Here is a 17882-nt window from a genome sequence, read left to right on the forward strand (position 1 = left end):
AGTGATCACAACCAGGGCTCTGGGAAACAATATTAAGATTTCAACCTTCATCGCTTGGTCATTCCATAGATATTCACAATACCCATGTGCACTCTGGTCCCCAAGTCCTTGTGACTCAAGGTGAAATTTATAGACCAGCTGCGTCAACACCACCTAGGAGATTGTTAGAAATTCAGGCCTCACTCCAGTCCTGCATTTTATCCAAAGCTTCAGGACACCATGCTCACAGTAAAATCTGAGAAGCACTGCTTTGGATGGTACATCCATTGATACTACCATAATTTCTTATCAGCCCAGGTCTTCAAATGTAGTTGTAATATTTAATCTTTCTAGCCTAACCTACTTTAAGTAGTTGAAACTTATCCGTTGATTAGCGATTTCTCAACCCTAAGTATGCAAGAGTCATCACTCGTGCAACTTTAAAAATACATACATGCTAAGTCTTCACTCCAAACATCAGGATTGAGTAGATATGAGGCAGGGCTTTGCCACTGCTTTAAAAGATCTACAGGTGACAATTCTGAAGTGCAACTAGGGCTGAGAACCTCTAGCACAGGCAGGCAGCAGAGAGGAAATCCACAGTTTCAGAAGAGATTCTCTGGCTTTATCCTGGCTTCACCTCACTCTATTTAGGAAAGCTTCCAGAAATCATTTTACTTTGCTCAGGCTGTTGGCCGTGTTCACTTGAAAGAATTGTTGAGATATTTCATGCAATTGTGTATATAAAGTCTTAGCATTGCGCCTGGAACAGGGTAAGTCTCAAGTCTCAATAATAGTAACCCTCCCCAAAATGTCTGACCTTCTCTGCCTAAGTCAAGTAAGCCCAAATCGGAAATGTCAACAGATGTGCACAGTCAGACTATTTCAGTAAACTTTGGTGGCATTTGAAAGCAAGCTCTACCACATCTTTCTCCATTTAGCTCACCTCTCTTTCTCTCATGAGACGTCTGCTATAGTTTGGATTTATGTTCAACCTAGAAAGTAGAGGCTTTGGGTTTTTAATATAGAATGTTCATCCAGAGAGGTTCAAAGGCTTGTAGCTCTAAGGGAGATAAATCTTGGCCCTTTTGTTGTCTCTGAGCACATGTTCATTAACAGAAACATATGTTCCAGTTGATTCTATCAACTGTATTGCATCTTTCCATACTGTTGGCCACAGGTGACAGCCTGCTGTTCTCAACTCATCTCAGAAAATCCACAAAATATCAGATACATGCTTCCCCCACCCCCATCACCCTTTTTACTGCATTTTTGAAAAACAGTCTTGTTATCTGATGGAGATGCCTTACCACACCACGTATGTAAAGGTACCACCAGGTCCTCGAATAACGTTGCTTTGTTCAGCGTCATTTCATTATGACATTGATGAGAGGCCATAAGAACCTAAGTCTTATTGATGTCAGTTAGCCCATGGTAACGTTGGTTTCATTATACTTCATTTTGCTTCAAGTCGCAGAACCCATCCATGACATTAAGTGAGGTCTTGCTGAAATTGGAAAAAGAATTCAGGAATAGAGGTGCTTTCAGGTCTCCTGATACCTGACTGGAGAAGATCTTGTGTACGGAGTTAGCTTTGCACTACAGAGAAATGGTCTTTCTGTGGCTTAGTTGGACAGAACTGTGCTTGGAGCTGGCAGGCATTGTTTACAGTGAGTTCTCAAAAGTCTTGCCATTCTTATCTTGAAAACAGCCCGAGGAAGAAAATTCCTTTACTTTGATAGAATTCATTAGAATCAGTAGTTTGAAAATTATCAGAGCTCCAATCCATACTCTAGCACTGGGGAATCTCTAAGCTCATTCTTCTGTTATAAGGCTAAAGAATATTTGCTTGTTTTCCTAGGTCCTTGTGTGGGATGATTAGTTCATTTATGTTCCCTTTCAACATGGTCATAATTCAAGCATTTCTTGAAGCCTCTAAAGCTTTATACATTGAAAAAATAGCAATCCCCATCTGTTTCTTGCCTCATGTCTGTGTTGGTAAAAAATGAACTCCTTATGTGATGTGACACTTGTCATGTTTGGAGATGAGGGAAAGGTTGCATGAAGCAGAGGCAGAGGGATATGACTGAATGCTGAATCCCTACAGCGTAGCAGAAAAAAATACATTGTTTTTGTTATTACTATTGTTTGCTTACCAATGAACTTTGACATTTGTGTGCCATGCGACTGAAGCTGAATTCCATAACTTACATCTAGAAGAAAGTATTATTGTCTGGTATTAACTCCAAAGGTGGCTATTATAAAATATGTCATGAAAATTCTTATTTAAAAACTCATCCATAAACTGTGACCCTATTTGATTTTCAGACTTGTCAACAAAACTCTAGCAGCTTAAAATGGAATTCTTGTATTAAACAATTATTTGGAGTTCCAACTTATGACAGGCACTACTTATCTAATAAGGGCTGCTTAAACGTTGTTAAATGTTCTTTCAGCTGGTCTACCTTATGTTATTATTTTGTTCTAAATGGCACTGTAGGTAGGTGTGTCATGGTACATTTATTTAAAACATCCCTGTGACCCCACTGAAATATGTTTATACAAGATTTCGTGATATATAAATACAGACGTCAACATTAATTACAGTTGCAAATTCAAGGGAGCTTTTTCCTTCTACCTTGGTATTTTGTCAAAATATACAAAAACATATCATAAATGTCAAGGAAAAAATGTAGGCATATTAAAGATTTATTATGGTCTTTCAACCATAATAAAGAACAACAAGATTTACGACATGATGATGATAAGATTAAATGTTCCCTTCTCAGCATCACTTTAAGAAAATCTAAACTACTTACCATTTATGGATCCCACTTCCTCAAATTGCAGGTAATTAGAATAAGTGAATTGTTAAAACTTTATACTATTTCCTTAAATAGCTATAGGTTCTTGATACATAAGAATGAATGTAAATGGTTTGTTGATTAGTTGGCATGCAGTTGAATTTTTCTCCCTAAATTTTAAGTGCTTCAGTCACTCAACATTAGCCATCTTTCTTAAAACAGTTGCAATTTATAATCACAAGCCCATGTTCATGAGACAAACCTTCAGTCCTAAATACATCCCATCTTCTGCGTTGGAACCATCTTCTTGGTTAAAGAATCTTATAAAGAGGGACTTGGGTAATTCAGTTAATCACTCCATTGTGTGAGATTATACAGAATGTTCTAGAGCTGGGTAGTCCAGCATGTAGCTACTAGCCACGTGTGAAATATTTTTTTTCTATTAAACGCAGCTTTATTGTTTTGGTAAGACTACATTTTACTGTAACCTTGAAATTTTAGCAATTGTTACATACTGCAAGTGTAAAATATACACTGGATTTTGAAGACTGAGTTAAAAATAAAACAAACAAAAAAGTTGTAAAATGTCAAGAATATTTTTATATTAATTACATGTTGAAATGATAGCTTTGACATTTAGGGTTGAATAAAATATATCATTAAAATTAATACCCCATCTTTCTTTTTCCTTTTCTTTTAATATGGCTACTAGAAAATTTTAAATTACACATGTGGCTTGCATTATATTTCTATTGGACAGCCCAGATCTATAGCAGGGTCATAGAAGCTTCCAGCTTAGAGGTGATGAGGATACTTACAGCGCTTCAGAGAACATGGGCTGTTTAATAAATCTTATTTGAAATGAATGAAAAATTTTTACTATAAATCAGTGGTTAGGCATTAGAAACTAAAAATTAAGACCCATTTTTCTCATTTGTCCAATGGGTAATGTAAGCTTCTTGCAGGCTTGTCCAAATGAGCGGCAAGAAAAAACATAAATATTTGAGGAGTAACGAATTTTTAGTTATTTTCCAACATTGTATGTCTTGGCCAAGCATTCCCAAAGCCCTTTTGTAATTTCCACAGCACCAATACCAATTAAACAAATTTGGGTCCTATAGAAGTGATCAATTAAGCCTTGTCCTTTTAAGCTTGCCTTGCAGTTCACGTATCTAGTTTATTTATACAGAGCGTTGAGTGTCAGGAGAAGCTCTGCTTGACCTGTTTCCACCTGCAGATGAAATGCCCTATTGCTGTTTACAGACGTGACTGTCACATGATTCCTGAATCAGTGTGTTCTCAGAAAGCCCTCTCTTCCCAAGACATATCTGACTCTTCCAGTGATACCTTCCATCTGACTCTTCATCCACATCTTTCAAGCAGCTGTCAGCTTGCCCCTGAGTTGGAAATATGAGGAAAATTATCTGGGGCACTCTTGTTGGTTTTCTTTATTTCCACTGTCCTTCATGTAGTGACTTCTTGACAATGCAGTGAAAAAACTGGATGCGTTTGGGAAAACAGCTGGGACCAAGGAAGGTCTCTGAAACTGCACCCATTTAGATGGAGAAGACTGGGCAGGCTCAGTGCCACATGGCGTCCTGAAGGCAGCCGGCATGGCAAGCAAAGGCACTCTGAGTTTGGCACTTCTAAAACTCTTTATGTCCTGTCCTCTTAGTTAATTACATGTGATGACATACAGGAAATATATACGACATGCGCAATTCTAACGTTTGCAGTATGTAGGGAAAGGGTATGAAGTGATATTTTTTAAATGAACAGAGAGCAGCCTGGAAGCAGACTGACAACAGTTGTGGTGATGAGAACTTCAGAAGTTTGGAACTGAAAAGGACACCAGTGATCATCTCTTCCCAGACTGTCCTAAGATGCTGCGGTCAGTCTTTGGAAGCAAATGCAAAAAAAAAAAGCCAGTCGATTTCCTAATGATACCTAGAAAGCTGTTTTCTGCTTCAAGAGACCCAAGTAAGCGTATCCTGTTCAATGTAATGTTTTATTTCTACCTTTCTATCACTGCTACAAAAAAAGAAAAAGGAAAAAAGAACTTTCAAATAGTATTAGCTCTTTGTCAGTGACCTCCCTGCTCCTTTCTACAGATAGACCAGTTTTAAAGATAACACATCAAAACCTGCATGAGCCAGATGGCAAAGGAACCCAGCAGAGTACTCAGTGGCAATTCTCTCATTCCATTCCATTTCTTTTTATTAAACTAACAATCTGAACAGTCTATGACTTTTATTTCAACTCCGTTAGCTATCTTTTACTTACAGGACTGTTTCCTATGTTTAATATGAAACAGCAGGAGGTGTCTTAAGATATTAATTAGGTGAATCAGGAGAGGGAAAATCGAGAAGCATCATTGCCTGTATTACTGTAAATTACCTATGAGTTAATTTTGACAATCTCGAACACATGCACAAAATATAGACTGACACTGTGTTGTGTCTTGAGTGGACTTAGAGACTAGGGGGGAAAAAAACAAAAGAAACCTCAGAATTTTACATAGCTCCAGATTTTCTCTCTCCTTGGGCATTGTAACCAGCCTGAGTTCGTGATCATTACCATGCCTTTCACTTCCAAAATCCTGAAATTCTGTGTCAGTCTGCTTCGAGTAACATTAGGGTCATTTTAAAATACCAATTTGTGCTTTTGATCCAAGCATCCTAAAATGTTAGGACTGTACACTGGTTTCGTGTATGTTATCAGGTAGAATTCAGTAAGGGAAAGAGACGAACAGACTTAAGAAGTGATCTAGTCCATGACTTGTTCACATGGGATACGTGAAGGATCGTTTTCAAATCAGTTCCTCAGGCTGCAGAATCTGGGTGGCACTGTCACTGCTTTGAGTCCTCGCAATGCATTTCTTCAGTATCTATGAAGTGTGACAATTAAGTTCACGAACTCATCCTAGAAAAAGTGCTACATTCCTCATTGCTGAATATCACTATGGTCACCTTCGAAGTACTCCCCTTGGGAAGCTGTGCACTGATGCCAGTGCCTAGTCCAGCCTTCAAAGCAATTTTGGAACTCTTTTTCTGGAATGGCCATCAGAGCTGTCGGCATACTACTCTTGATGTCCTGGATGTCATCAAAATGTCTTCCTTTTAATATTTTCTTTATCTTCGGATAAAGAAAGAAGTCATTGGGGGCCAGATCGGGTGAGTAGGGAGGGTGTTCCACTACAGTTATTTGTTTACTGGCTAAAAACTCCCTCACAGACAGTGACCTGTGAGCTGGTGCATTGTGATGCAAGATCCATGAATTGTTGGAGAAAAATTCAGGTCGTTTCCATCATTTTCATGCAGCCTTTTCGGAACTTCCAAATAGTAAACTTGGTTAACTGCTTGTGTACTGGTACAAATTCATAATGAATAATCCCTCTGAGGTCAGAAAAAGGTTAGCACCATCGTTGCAACAAGTTGGCAAACTTGATTGTCAGACCTCAGTGTACCATGTGTCCTGTCCAAAAGCTGTGGCCTGTGGGGTGAATGCAATGCCATTGTGGCCATGGAATGTTACACTTCCTACTGATCTGTTGGATGCAAGAAAGACAGTACCAGCAAGGCCAGCTACCGCAGGAAGAAAGTTTAGGAGCGAGTAGGAAACGGCCAACCTCTGTCTCAGGGAGCACTTGTATTTCCAGTTCTTGGCACTGGTGTCCATGTGGAATGACTAGCAGTCTTACGACTGTTGATTCTGTAGTTTGGTCTAAATATAAATAATATTTGGGTCGGGAGAATCGCATGAATTACGTCATCAGTATGTCCGCTGCATAGAGGAAGTGCACCAAGATGAAAGGAGCAATAAAACCGCGACAAGCTGAGAAGAGCACACACTAAATGCTAAAATCTGGTTAAGAAGGCAGAAGCAGAGAAGTGAGCAGGGTCAGGGCCCAATACTAGAGTGCAGGCTACGAAAACATTCATGTTTCCAGCCGGGGAAAGTTCCAGAACCACCAACCTTCATCAGTAGTTCTTCCTCCCCTGACTGGTGGGTTAGACAACTATGGACTAGAGTCCCGGAGCATGTTTTAGGACTGGACTCATGTTCCTTCCAAACAACACAGTTCAAACTAAGGGTCACTTCAACCAGTTTGGCTGAGGAACGGCTTACTTCTGGCTACAACCAGATAGGCCTGCCTCAGTGAAAAACATTTTGGGTCCAAGAACATATTTATTTCTCTTTTCCTTGACAAAAGGTGTTAGCAGCATGGCTGGGTCTCCCTTGGTTTTGTTTGGGGGTCTGCAGTTTCTTTGCTGTCTGGGTCTCCAGAGGCAGAGGTCCCCAACACATGGGCAATAGGAGAGCTGCTTCTGCCCACATTGGGGATAGGGGAAAAAAGGGGAAGGGTTCACAGACACTGAGTGTGAGGTCCTGCTGGGAAGGTCTCTTTTTCCTCCAAGTTCCCCTGCAATAGTGGAGAATGATATGCGTTCCAATCGCATCTGAAAACTGGACTTAGGATTGAAGGTGTCTCCAAAGCATCAAGACAGTTAGTGTTCACTTTACTTCCTGTAGTTACTTCCATAAAATGGAAGATGGCTAGCCTCCACCTTTATTGATGGAGTACAGGACCTTGGGATTAGTTATGTGAATCACTTAGCCCCTATGGGACTCAGTTTTATCATCTGTAAAATGGGAGATTGAATGAAGTGATTTCTAACCTTCTTGTACATTCAACAACCTGTGGTTGTTCACAGGCTCACCTCTCCATGAGCTTAGCTCAGTTTGGTAGAGAAACGTGAGTGAACACACTTGGCCTTTTGTAGGGTCTACTTTTAGCCATTGTTGCTATAAGGGGCCCAGCCCAATTTAAGGTCACTTCCTTTCTACCTTGTTGGTGCCTGGTCCACCTCAATTCTATTCTAGGGTTTCTGTGCTGTTATAAGCCAAACACCAAAAAGTGGCTATAATTAGACTTTCACCCAACTGGGAGACCTGAAAATGTGCTTTTTTAAGATTCCATGTTCAAGTGCTGTAACCCCTCCAATCTCCCTTAGGATGATTTCAATTATTATATTGGTCCTTTCAGAACTACCCCTATGGTATATTGATAACTACTGCTTTATTTCACCAAACCGTTTTTAAATTCAAGCTCATTTGCTTTATTTTCCATTTCAGATTAAGACATCAGTTATTTGGGCAACTCCAAATGTTTCCTTCTCAATCCCATTATGGGTCATAATACTAGCAATACTTCTTGGATTATTGGTTCTGGCCATTTTGACCTTAGCTTTATGGAAGGTAAGTTTATTTACTGTCTTTTCCTTTTTGAGTAAAGAGGCCACTAAAGGGGTTTAGAAGGATATACCTAGCATCTTAAAAAGACAGTGATGGAGGTGTGACTTGTGGGTTTTTTATACAAGGAACATTGCATCTTGTTTGCTTTGGCAAACAATATGCTTTGGTAGCTGACAGTTAAGAAAACAGAAGGTGTTTAATGTTGCTTTTATCTTGAGATTTCCTATAAATAAAAATAAAGAGAATTAGATTTTATTAACTAAACCTGTGATCTTTTTTCTATACTGTTTAGAGTGATGATGTTATTATGAAGACTTCTTTTTCTTGTTTAATTAAACAAGAACTTAAGCTTTTTATTGACATCATCCTATCAGACATCCTTTGAGATTTTTCTCTAAAAGTACTACACAGATGCAATAATAGAGTAATTAATTGATATTTGGACTTTCAAGTAGGGTAAAAAGATCACGTATGTTATAATATTCTTGGACTTTTTATCTTGCCAATTAGTTCGTCTCCATTAGGAAGTCTTAACTTACTCTCTCATGTGTTCTACTGAAGTTTGTTCTAAAAAATCTACAATAGGAATTAATTTCTGGCCCCAAAACAGATACGACTGCCAAGTTTCACAGAGTTTTCCATTCCAAAATAGAAACAATGTCACAATTACATGACTATCAGAGTAATTAATCCAGTCACATCTTAGTTAACCACTATTGTTGTGGTTCTCCAAAAATCAAATGTGTTTTTATTTTAAAACAATATACAGCATGCTTAATAAACCTGCAAACTGAGAAAACCTTGCCTTTTAAGTTAAATGTTGGCTTTCCTGGCCATTATCAGCTGTTTTGTGCCATCTTGAGCCCACACAGTCTACTACACGCATTTAGAAAATAGATTTTAGTTTTATTCTATTATTTATAGTAACTGTATTTCCACAAGTGTTACAGTGATATGTGCCAATTGACAGAACACGGCACTAGTCCTACAAAAGAAAGGTGACTTAATAATTAACAGGCCAACCCAGTGAATTGGGCTTCCAACGTAAGAAACAATAAATAAGAATGGAGGTTCCGTGTTTCTAGGAAAAGATATATTCTTCTAAACCAAATACTAATTCAGGAGGATGAACATTCTAGAATCACCTCTTCCCTGAGTTGCTGGCTAAGCTTTGCAAAGCCCCTGAGGTGTTCCGGGATTGAAATAAATGCCCAATCTAATCTTCCTCTATAAATGATATGTTCCACCAAGTGCAAAGGGATATGCCAGTACCCCCTCACTTCCTCCTGTCGTCCATCCCCCTGAAGCCCACTGTGCCCTTCAAGAGAATCCCCCTTCCGTGGTCAACAGTTAGCACTGCCGCTGGCTCCAGAAAACAGGCAGAAAAGCAGAGAGGGAATCCCTGAGCCATGTTGCTGTAATCCCAGGAAAATATACAAGGTCCGTATGTGGTTTGTATAAAACAGGGACAGTCTCCTATTATCAGTAAGTGGCAGGAAGGAGACACAAACACGCTGTCCAACACAATGAATTCCTCTGCGAGTAAAGAATACTGATTTTACCTCCTAGCTTGGATAATCGGGAAGATTGTCATCACACAGCTCCAAGTTCCTTAGAAAATACATAAAGTGAAACTCCTTAGAATGACGGGTTTCCCAAACTCCCAGAACGATTTGATTGTATAGCCTGTTTTTCTTTTCCGTAGTGTGGATTCTTTGACAGAGCAAGGCCCCCGCAAGATGATATGAATGACAGGGAACAACTGACTAATGAGAAAACCCCTGGTGCATGAAAAGGAAAACCAAAGACCACAAAACTCCAACACTGGTCCTGTTCATAGAAAAGAAGAAACATAGGGTTAAAGAAAGGTTTTCCTGTACCTGCCAGTGTCCTAAGAAATGGAAGGGCCCCGGAAAAGATCACTTCAACTGTGCCATGCGTTTGAGAAGTTTCCACGGAGCCCAGAGACCCTTTTGGGAAAGGAAACACCTTCAACAGCATAGAAACAATCAGTCATGGGGCAGAGTTCTCTGCTTGAGTCGTTCTGTATTTGGCAGGCTCTTTGAAATGGGTACAGGATCTGAGGTGGCTTTCCAGGTAAATCTAACTTTACGGCACAGAAACAAAAATGTCTGAATCACAATAGAGTTTAGAAGGTGAACTAGGACCAAACCTTCCACTACTACTGTATCCAAAGGAATATTTGACACCTCCCTATGGAAAAGAAACATTTCTAATGACCTTATGGCTCAGGGAGACACGCATACGTTGTTGGTACTGTGAAAGTACTTTGGAAATGACAAAGATAATCTTGTAAGCGAGGATAACTATTTATTTATTTTCCATTTCTCTAGGCTGATATTCTCGTCATCTAGAGGATTTGGAAATTAAGATTTGGTTAGCTGGTTTTTTAAATCACTCACTAAATTTCCTTCTCAGATAACCGTTTTGTGCAGATAAATCGTTTGACAGAGTTTCTTCAAGATTTAGACAGTGTTAAGGAAAAGCAAATCGGTATTAGAATATAGTTTCACTTAGTATGTTGCTGCCTTCTACCTGAAATTTTATTCACACTTTCCAGGAACTCACATCTGCTTAATACAGCTTTGCAAGAAGTTGCATTTATAGTTCCTTTTGCAAAACAATGATCATTTTGTTGACTTAATTAGCAATACACAAATTTCAAGGTACTCTCAACCCTGTGTGGTGTTTAAAAGTTATGGTAAAATTTCTAGAGTCCGTTAATAAAAAAAAATGAATTTAACAATATGGATAAACATTGTCTTTAATATCCATAAGAAGCAACACCAATATCTAGCTTCAGATTAAATACCTATTTGCTCTACCTCAAATTTATGTACACGGAGAAGACATGTTAAATGTAAATAGGAAGGAAATACCGAGTTATACAGATGTGAGGTAAACCTAGAAAACGGATTCCTAAGGATGTTAGGATTGCTATCCCAGCTTTACTACTCATTTTTTACTGCTAATCTTTATAATACGTGACTTTGGAAAATAATCTGTATTGAAACTATTTTCCCATCACCTTGAACTTAACCGTCACAAAGACTTGATGTTTAAAACTCTTGTAAATAACCCATAATCACATGTAATGTTATCATTTTTGAAGTAAAATTGACCAGCCAAATTCATATAGTCTGCACAATTTTGTATCCTTTTTATAATAATGAAAAATTACTATGAAGAAATACTGAACGGATTTTATATTTATGTGCAATATTTTATAGACCTATGTACCTAAAGCATGTTTACACTGGCATTAGTTATTTTTGAAATTCATATCCTGAATATAAAGTATGATAGAACCAACAGACCCAAATCCTTAAGTTTACAAAGCCATTGGAAAATGTGTATCCCAGTTTCAACCATTACACATTATTTGAAAGATGAGCCAAACTCACAGACGCTAAATTTTCTATTGTGCCTTAACTTGGAGACAAGCCATTTGGCGAAAGCTGCACGACTTCTTTGGAGACCAAATGAAAGGTACATGGGAGAATACACTGATGAAGTTCATATTGTTCCTGCTTGTGAATTAAATCCTGTCATGGTAGAGGTTTCAAGTCCGTCAGGAATGAGGTCTTGCTCCCAGGGTGTGCTGACAGTGGGTGTCTGACGGCCCTCTGTGAAATGCCTATAGATTTCAGAGAATCACACCTGCCTCAAACAGTTTGACAGTCCCACACCAGCCTCCAGTCTTAGGTGTTAGTGGTCTAAGGAGGCTTTTATAGGGAGGTGGCCATCTAAAGGATGTGCTTTGGGGGATCCTGGACAGTTCTCTCTGCCCCAAAATAATGCCCTAATTCTTGTCATAGTGCCTGACTTTTGGCCAATAGAGATTAGCTACTCAGGATTTTAGGTCATAAAAGGTCCTTGAGAAAACACACCGTTGCTTTTTAAGCTAACAGTTGTGAAGGAACTTTCAAGTTCTTCAGCCTAGATTCATGTAGGACCCTGTGAGACGGGTTGTACAGATACTAGAGTCACTAGAGGGGCCAAGAGGAAGTTCGGGACCCAGAACAGAGCAAGATCTGAGGACTCCAAAGGCAAAGTCTGTCCTCCACACAGTCTCAGCCAAGAGTGGTCCCTTCTAAAGGGACAAGCACTACTAGCTACAGGCATTTCACAGAGGGCCATCAGACACACGCAGTGGCCCTCTCGGCCACTTTGAAGGTGGGAGCAAATGGAGGAAAGGGGACACTGAGGTCAGGTGAACCTTCCAGTTCTCAGAGCACCCCCTCTGCACGGAGAGTCCTCTAACCATGCACTGAGTATCTGCTGCTTGACGTAGCAATGCCAATCACCCCCCTAACTCATAACTATGCCGTACTTCCCTTGCAGTCTCTCTCGATGTTAGACAGCCCTTTTCAAATTCTTGCAGCTGGTTTTTAAGATGTGGAAAGAAATGGGCAAATCAAGGTTTATAAACTTGGACGGTTTTATTCAGTAAATATACAACATGGACTAATCATCACTAAAACCCTACTATTTTGACTTAACTCTTTCTTTTTTCTTGTTTTATTTAAATGCATTTGTAGATATCTGTGAAGATTTTCATGTACCTACTTACTTGTCACTAATAAAATTGAAAGTTATAGACATGATGATGTACTCGTAGTTTGTTTCACATGCAATGTAAAGCTTTCCCACAATGGCAGACATCAAGGGTTTCTGTCTTTACAACTTGATTCTTTATTATAAAAATATTTAACAGGGGAAGAAATTTGAAAGAGTGAAAATGCGACACTCCTTTGGGGTGATGAAAATGTTTCGACTTAGATTGTGGTAATGTTTGCACAACTCTGCAAATATACTAAAAAACATTGAATTGTATGCTTTAAATAGATGCGTTTTATGGTATGCAAATTAAATTTCAATAAAAATGTTTAAAATTTTTAAATTTATTTCTAATACTCCCCCCCATCCTTATACAACTGATTTCTTTTCTCTACATTGCCTTTCAAATTTTGTCTGCATATAAATGTTTATGAAGCTTTTGCTTGCATCTTTCTTTGGGCAACTCAAAGGCACCCCCTGTCTGTCAATGGCATTTGCTGAATTAGTACACGTTTCCATTTGTTTGCACGACTCTCTTCCAGCTGAAATGACCCTCGATGAGAACAGGAACCGTATCTTTTCACTTTTGTGTCTCCTATGCTTCACACCAACATCTGGTATATGGTCGGTGCTCAAAAACGTTTCTAGAATGAATGAATATATATGTGCACAGTAATAATCATGGGGATCATGAACTTTTGTAACCTGCCTCCATTACAAAGCCCCAGGGTACACACATTTTACATCTCCTGTTCATACAATATTATAATAGGTACCCAATGTCCTATTCAATTTGCAGACCATTGTTTGTTTAATTATCCCCTTCTACTGAGAATAGTCCACAGATTCATATATTAAGAGTAACATTAAGTTGAATACTTTCATACATGGGGCTTCTTTTTGGTTATCTCAATGAATGAACTTCACAACAGAAAGATTCCTTGGTTAAAGTATGTAGACTTTTGTAGTTCTTGATAACATACGATTTGTTTCTTGAGGATGCTAGATCAATTTGCCTTAACCTAAATATACCATTTCCTTCATAATTCTGTCAGTATTTTAAGATATTTAGATTATTGTTTTCAAATATTCCTTTATTTTCATTTGTATTTCACTAGAATTCAGTCCATTTAATGTACACATTTCAAGTTCTCACATTTATGAGACATTCAATATAGACCAACTATTGGTCACATTCCTTAAGTTATTAATACTTGCCACTTTGGTAGCCGGCATTCATGGCTCCCAGTGAGAAGAACCCAGGGTCTGTGAGCTTTCCCTCTAGCCTAAAGCGCGCAGTAGGATGACTCCTTCACTTCATGTTAGAGGTCACTAACGTTTCAAAGCCTAGACGTAGCTAGAGACTATGGTGCTCCAGGGGTTCCTGTGTATCCCAGGTGAAAAAATGCAAAACCAAATCTAAGATTTAGTAATATTGGTGCTGAAGATCAAAGTACCATCCCTGTACAAACTAGTCTGAGTGGAGCAAGACTTCCCCGAAGTACATGGAACGATCCATACTGGGCCAGCCCCACTGCTTAAAGCCTGCACGTGCTCATAGTGAGAAAAAAACAAAAAACAAAAACAAACGCTTACTCTGCCTTGTATGGTAGTAAAATGCTTGGTAGTTGAATGTGTGCAATGAGAGCTCAGTCTTCTCAACAAATTTTGCTGATATCTTTGTCACTTCCAGCCTTTTCATCTGGAGACACTTAACTGTATCAATACTTTCTAAACATTGAGTTGAGATTTGGGTGCGTAGAGCTGGTAAAATGAGATCAGGATCACCCCCTGCAGAATTCTGTGACAAAGTAGGATTCCCTTACAAGTTGCACACTTCCCCTGTGAAATTTTCACCATACTCACAGATTACCCCTGTAGAACCCATCATCCTGGCCCCCTTGGGAAGCGCTAAAACATGAAAAGCTTCGCTTGATATCCATGAATGTTAAGACAGTTCCTACCTGCTATCTAAAGTTCTTTTCCTCAAACACAGCTGATTTTCTCCTTCAGAACTCTGATGACATTCAAAGATTGCTTTCTTTAGTGTGAGAAGTTCAAAGCATTAAAACTTTGGACTCACTTGAGAACTGAGTCAAACCATAACTGAGTAAAACCCCAGTGATGCTTCAGTCAATGGTGATTTCAGAATAGCCAGGGGGCATAAGGCACAGCACTGCTTCCCTTGTTAAACTCTCCCCCACCCTCACTCCCAAAATACCATCTGCCTGACACACTGCCTTTTGGAATTGTTTATGAGCAAGTTCTCTGTTATTTATGATTGTTGGCCAAAATCCACATGGGAATGTAGCCTGATACTAGTACCTCTGGACAATAAAAAGTCTTGAATTTCACTTGTATCGGTACCATGGTATGACACAGTAGGAATGTTCTTAGGATTTCTGTGCTGTTGTTTATTTGGGTTGTGTATTGTGTTGCAGTAACAACCAAGTCATCAGCAAATTGCCCTGCTAGCCAACCTTTAGGTGGGATTTATCTGTAAGCAGTAGACATCCCTGGCTTTAAAATTCCAGATTTCAACTTTTGTTCACTTAATTGACTGTAGGGCGCCTGCATATTTAACTATTTTTATTTACATGAGAATTTTTAATTTTTAAAAGCTCTATATTTCTCCTCTGGATTAGCTTCCCAGGGCTGCCATGACAAAGTACCACAAATTGAGTGGCTTAAAACAGAAATGTATTGCCACACAGTTCTTAAGACCAGAAGTCCAAAATTAAGATGTCGCCAGGACATGCTTCCTCTGAAGGCTCTATGCAAGGAATTGTTTCCGTAACTGTCTCATAGCTTCTGGTTCTCTCAGGTATTCCTTCGCTTGTAAATGTACCACTCCAATCCTGCCTCTTCACATGGCATGCTCCCTGCCTGTCTCACATTGTCTATCATCTCTGTGCTTCCGTGTCCATGTTTCCCCTTTTTCTAAGGATACCAGACATATTGGATTAGAGTTCACTCTAGTGACCTTGTTTTAGCTTGGTTACCTCTGTAAACATACCTCAAGTACAGTCACATTCTGAGATACTTCAACATATCTTTTTGAAGGTATGAACTTCAACATACCTTTTTGAAAGGACATAATTCAACTCACAATATCCTCCTTCAAAAGTATCTACGTATCACATAGGACAGTTTGACATGTGAACGAAAGATGACAGAGCACATATGAATTAGGAATAGGCTTAAGAGTTTAAAGAGAGTATCTTTAAGAGTCTCCTGCTCTACTAACTGAGCTAGCCGGGCATCTAAAAGAGAGTATCTTTCTATCAGTCTTTTGATTTCGACTCACTCAAGTAACATACTAGCGTTACCCAGTACTTGACAGATTTATAAATATTTGTTTTCCCTCACTTACTGCCTTCCTGCACATATTAGATTAAGACCGTTGCATTCTTCCTATTATTTACTCATCAGCTATGCTCTGAAATTTCCTACCACCACCACCCACATTCATTCTCCACTTTCCTCTTCCTTTGAAATAATCCTCTTATTCTCACGGACAGTATGAATAAATGTGAGTTTTGTGATATAATAGAGTAGGGTCCACACTTGTTGGAACCTGAAGAGTGTTGGTCACTGAGTTAGTGGGAAGCTACAGGGAAGTCCCTTTCTTTGGGCTTGATCCCCAGGCGCACTGTCCACAAAAGGCAGGCACTGACCTCTCTGGAGGTGGACTGAGATTTGTGACATGGAGATGAGAAGAGAGCTTTGTATAGTGACAGAATCGGGGACGGGGGTGCAAGGAAGGAAACAGAAATCCAAGGAACTTCATCCCCCTGACAATGGGAAAGTACTGTCTAGTGTGAAGTTTGTAACTTCTTTTCCTCCTACATTGCAATACCTTTCAGTGACCCCATTTCAGTGGAATTTGATCTCCCGTTCAATGGTAGACTGCACTGATGGCCCCAGCTCTTCACTCTTCTTTGTATCCATTCCCTTTGCCACATGACTTTGCTGTTCCTCCTGTCAAAAGGCCACCTATGTTTCCCTACCCTTGATTCTGAGTTCGACCATGTGACCTGCTGTGAACAGTGGGGTGTTAACAGAGGCTCGAAAAAACACATGCCTAATAAAGCTTAATCTCCAGTAAGTCTTCCATTACCATAGCAGGACATGATGGGGTAACCTCTTTGGCCCAAGAGGGGAATGGAGCAGAACCACCCCACCCAAACCCAATATAAATTAGCTACTTCCTACCAACCTGTAGACTAGAGAGAAATAATATATGTAATAAGCAGCTTATCTGAGAGCAAGATAAGCTTGTAGGCACCTGAATCCAGAGCCCAGTCTCCACCACTACCTTACGCAGTTCCTTTCTCCTAACTCACAGTGGAGGCTGAAGGTGCCAGCAAATAACAGGAAGTGTGACACGCCCTGAAATCTCACTTCCACTAATAGTTTGTATGGGAGGAGCAACATCACACTGAGGAGGCCATGGCCAGAAATTCCCAGTGGTAAGAGGGGCCCACAGTGACCTGGGAGCAGGGAAGGTCTTCCTCCCCGACCATCTACTCTCCACTCGGCCATATGCCAGGTCTTGAGATAATCACAGGATAATTCTCCTTAATATACACTAGAGGAGGGTTCCCATGCAGAGAAGGGAAAAATACCTCTTGGACTCCATGTCATGATTTAAGTATAATGATGTACTATATCTGTGATAATAGATACATATTATATGAATACATACTATATGTGCACTGAGCATTTAAAAAAAGTGTATAGGAAAGTATAATAGGTATATACGGATGGGGCTATAAACAAGGGAACTAGTATATTAGGAACCCTTCACATCTGTGAAGTGTTGCCATCTTCAAGGAGGCCTTCTTTCAGAACTGTTACTGTAATGACAGTATTAATACAAGGCTGACATTGCTCAGTGAATGGTTAAAAATTCCTCCTTTGGACTTCAGATCCTTCTCCAGTCAAGTAAACACATATACTGAGAAAAATATACGATTCACAGACACCTGACATTTTGTGTTTTCACCTTTTCCAGCTAAGTACAAGCACATGATGATTAATGTAAAAAACTTCTCTTGATCACACACAGTTATGCTATTGGACTCCTCACCCTAAAGTGGAAGATAGGTTCCTGCTATTTGGATTCTGCCCACAAATAGCTTCCACTGTAAAACTTAGAGTCCCTTTTGTGCTTGGCAATTTGTGAATACGAAATTTTAAGAAGTCCAGTCTCATTCAACATTCCCATGGGTGGTGACCAAAGCACTTAACTTGAGTCAC

At 39.4% G+C, this 17882-nt stretch overlaps 1 protein-coding gene across 4 annotated transcripts in view; it reads left to right on the plus strand.

The window, feature by feature from the left end:
- The window catches only part of ITGA8 (integrin subunit alpha 8), a 167951-nt gene extending 155286 nt beyond the window's left edge, over positions 1-12665 (plus strand). For 3 of the 4 annotated variants that reach the window (XR_013993893.1, XM_081057808.1, XM_081057809.1), the window contains 2 exons: positions 7920-8042; positions 9745-12665. Coding sequence is in view for 2 of the 4 variants with exons in the window: in XM_081057808.1 (XP_080913934.1) it covers positions 7920-8042; positions 9745-9831 (210 nt within the window). In the remaining 2 variants the exon portion in view is untranslated. The remainder of the gene's footprint in view (positions 1-7919; positions 8043-9744) is intronic. The other variant, XR_013993892.1, reaches the window with a different exon arrangement.
- Positions 12666-17882: the final 5217 nt, after the last annotated feature.

This window comes from Rhinolophus hipposideros (assembly GCF_964194185.1).
Source record: "Rhinolophus hipposideros genome assembly, chromosome: 1".
NCBI lineage: Eukaryota > Metazoa > Chordata > Mammalia > Chiroptera > Rhinolophidae > Rhinolophus > Rhinolophus hipposideros.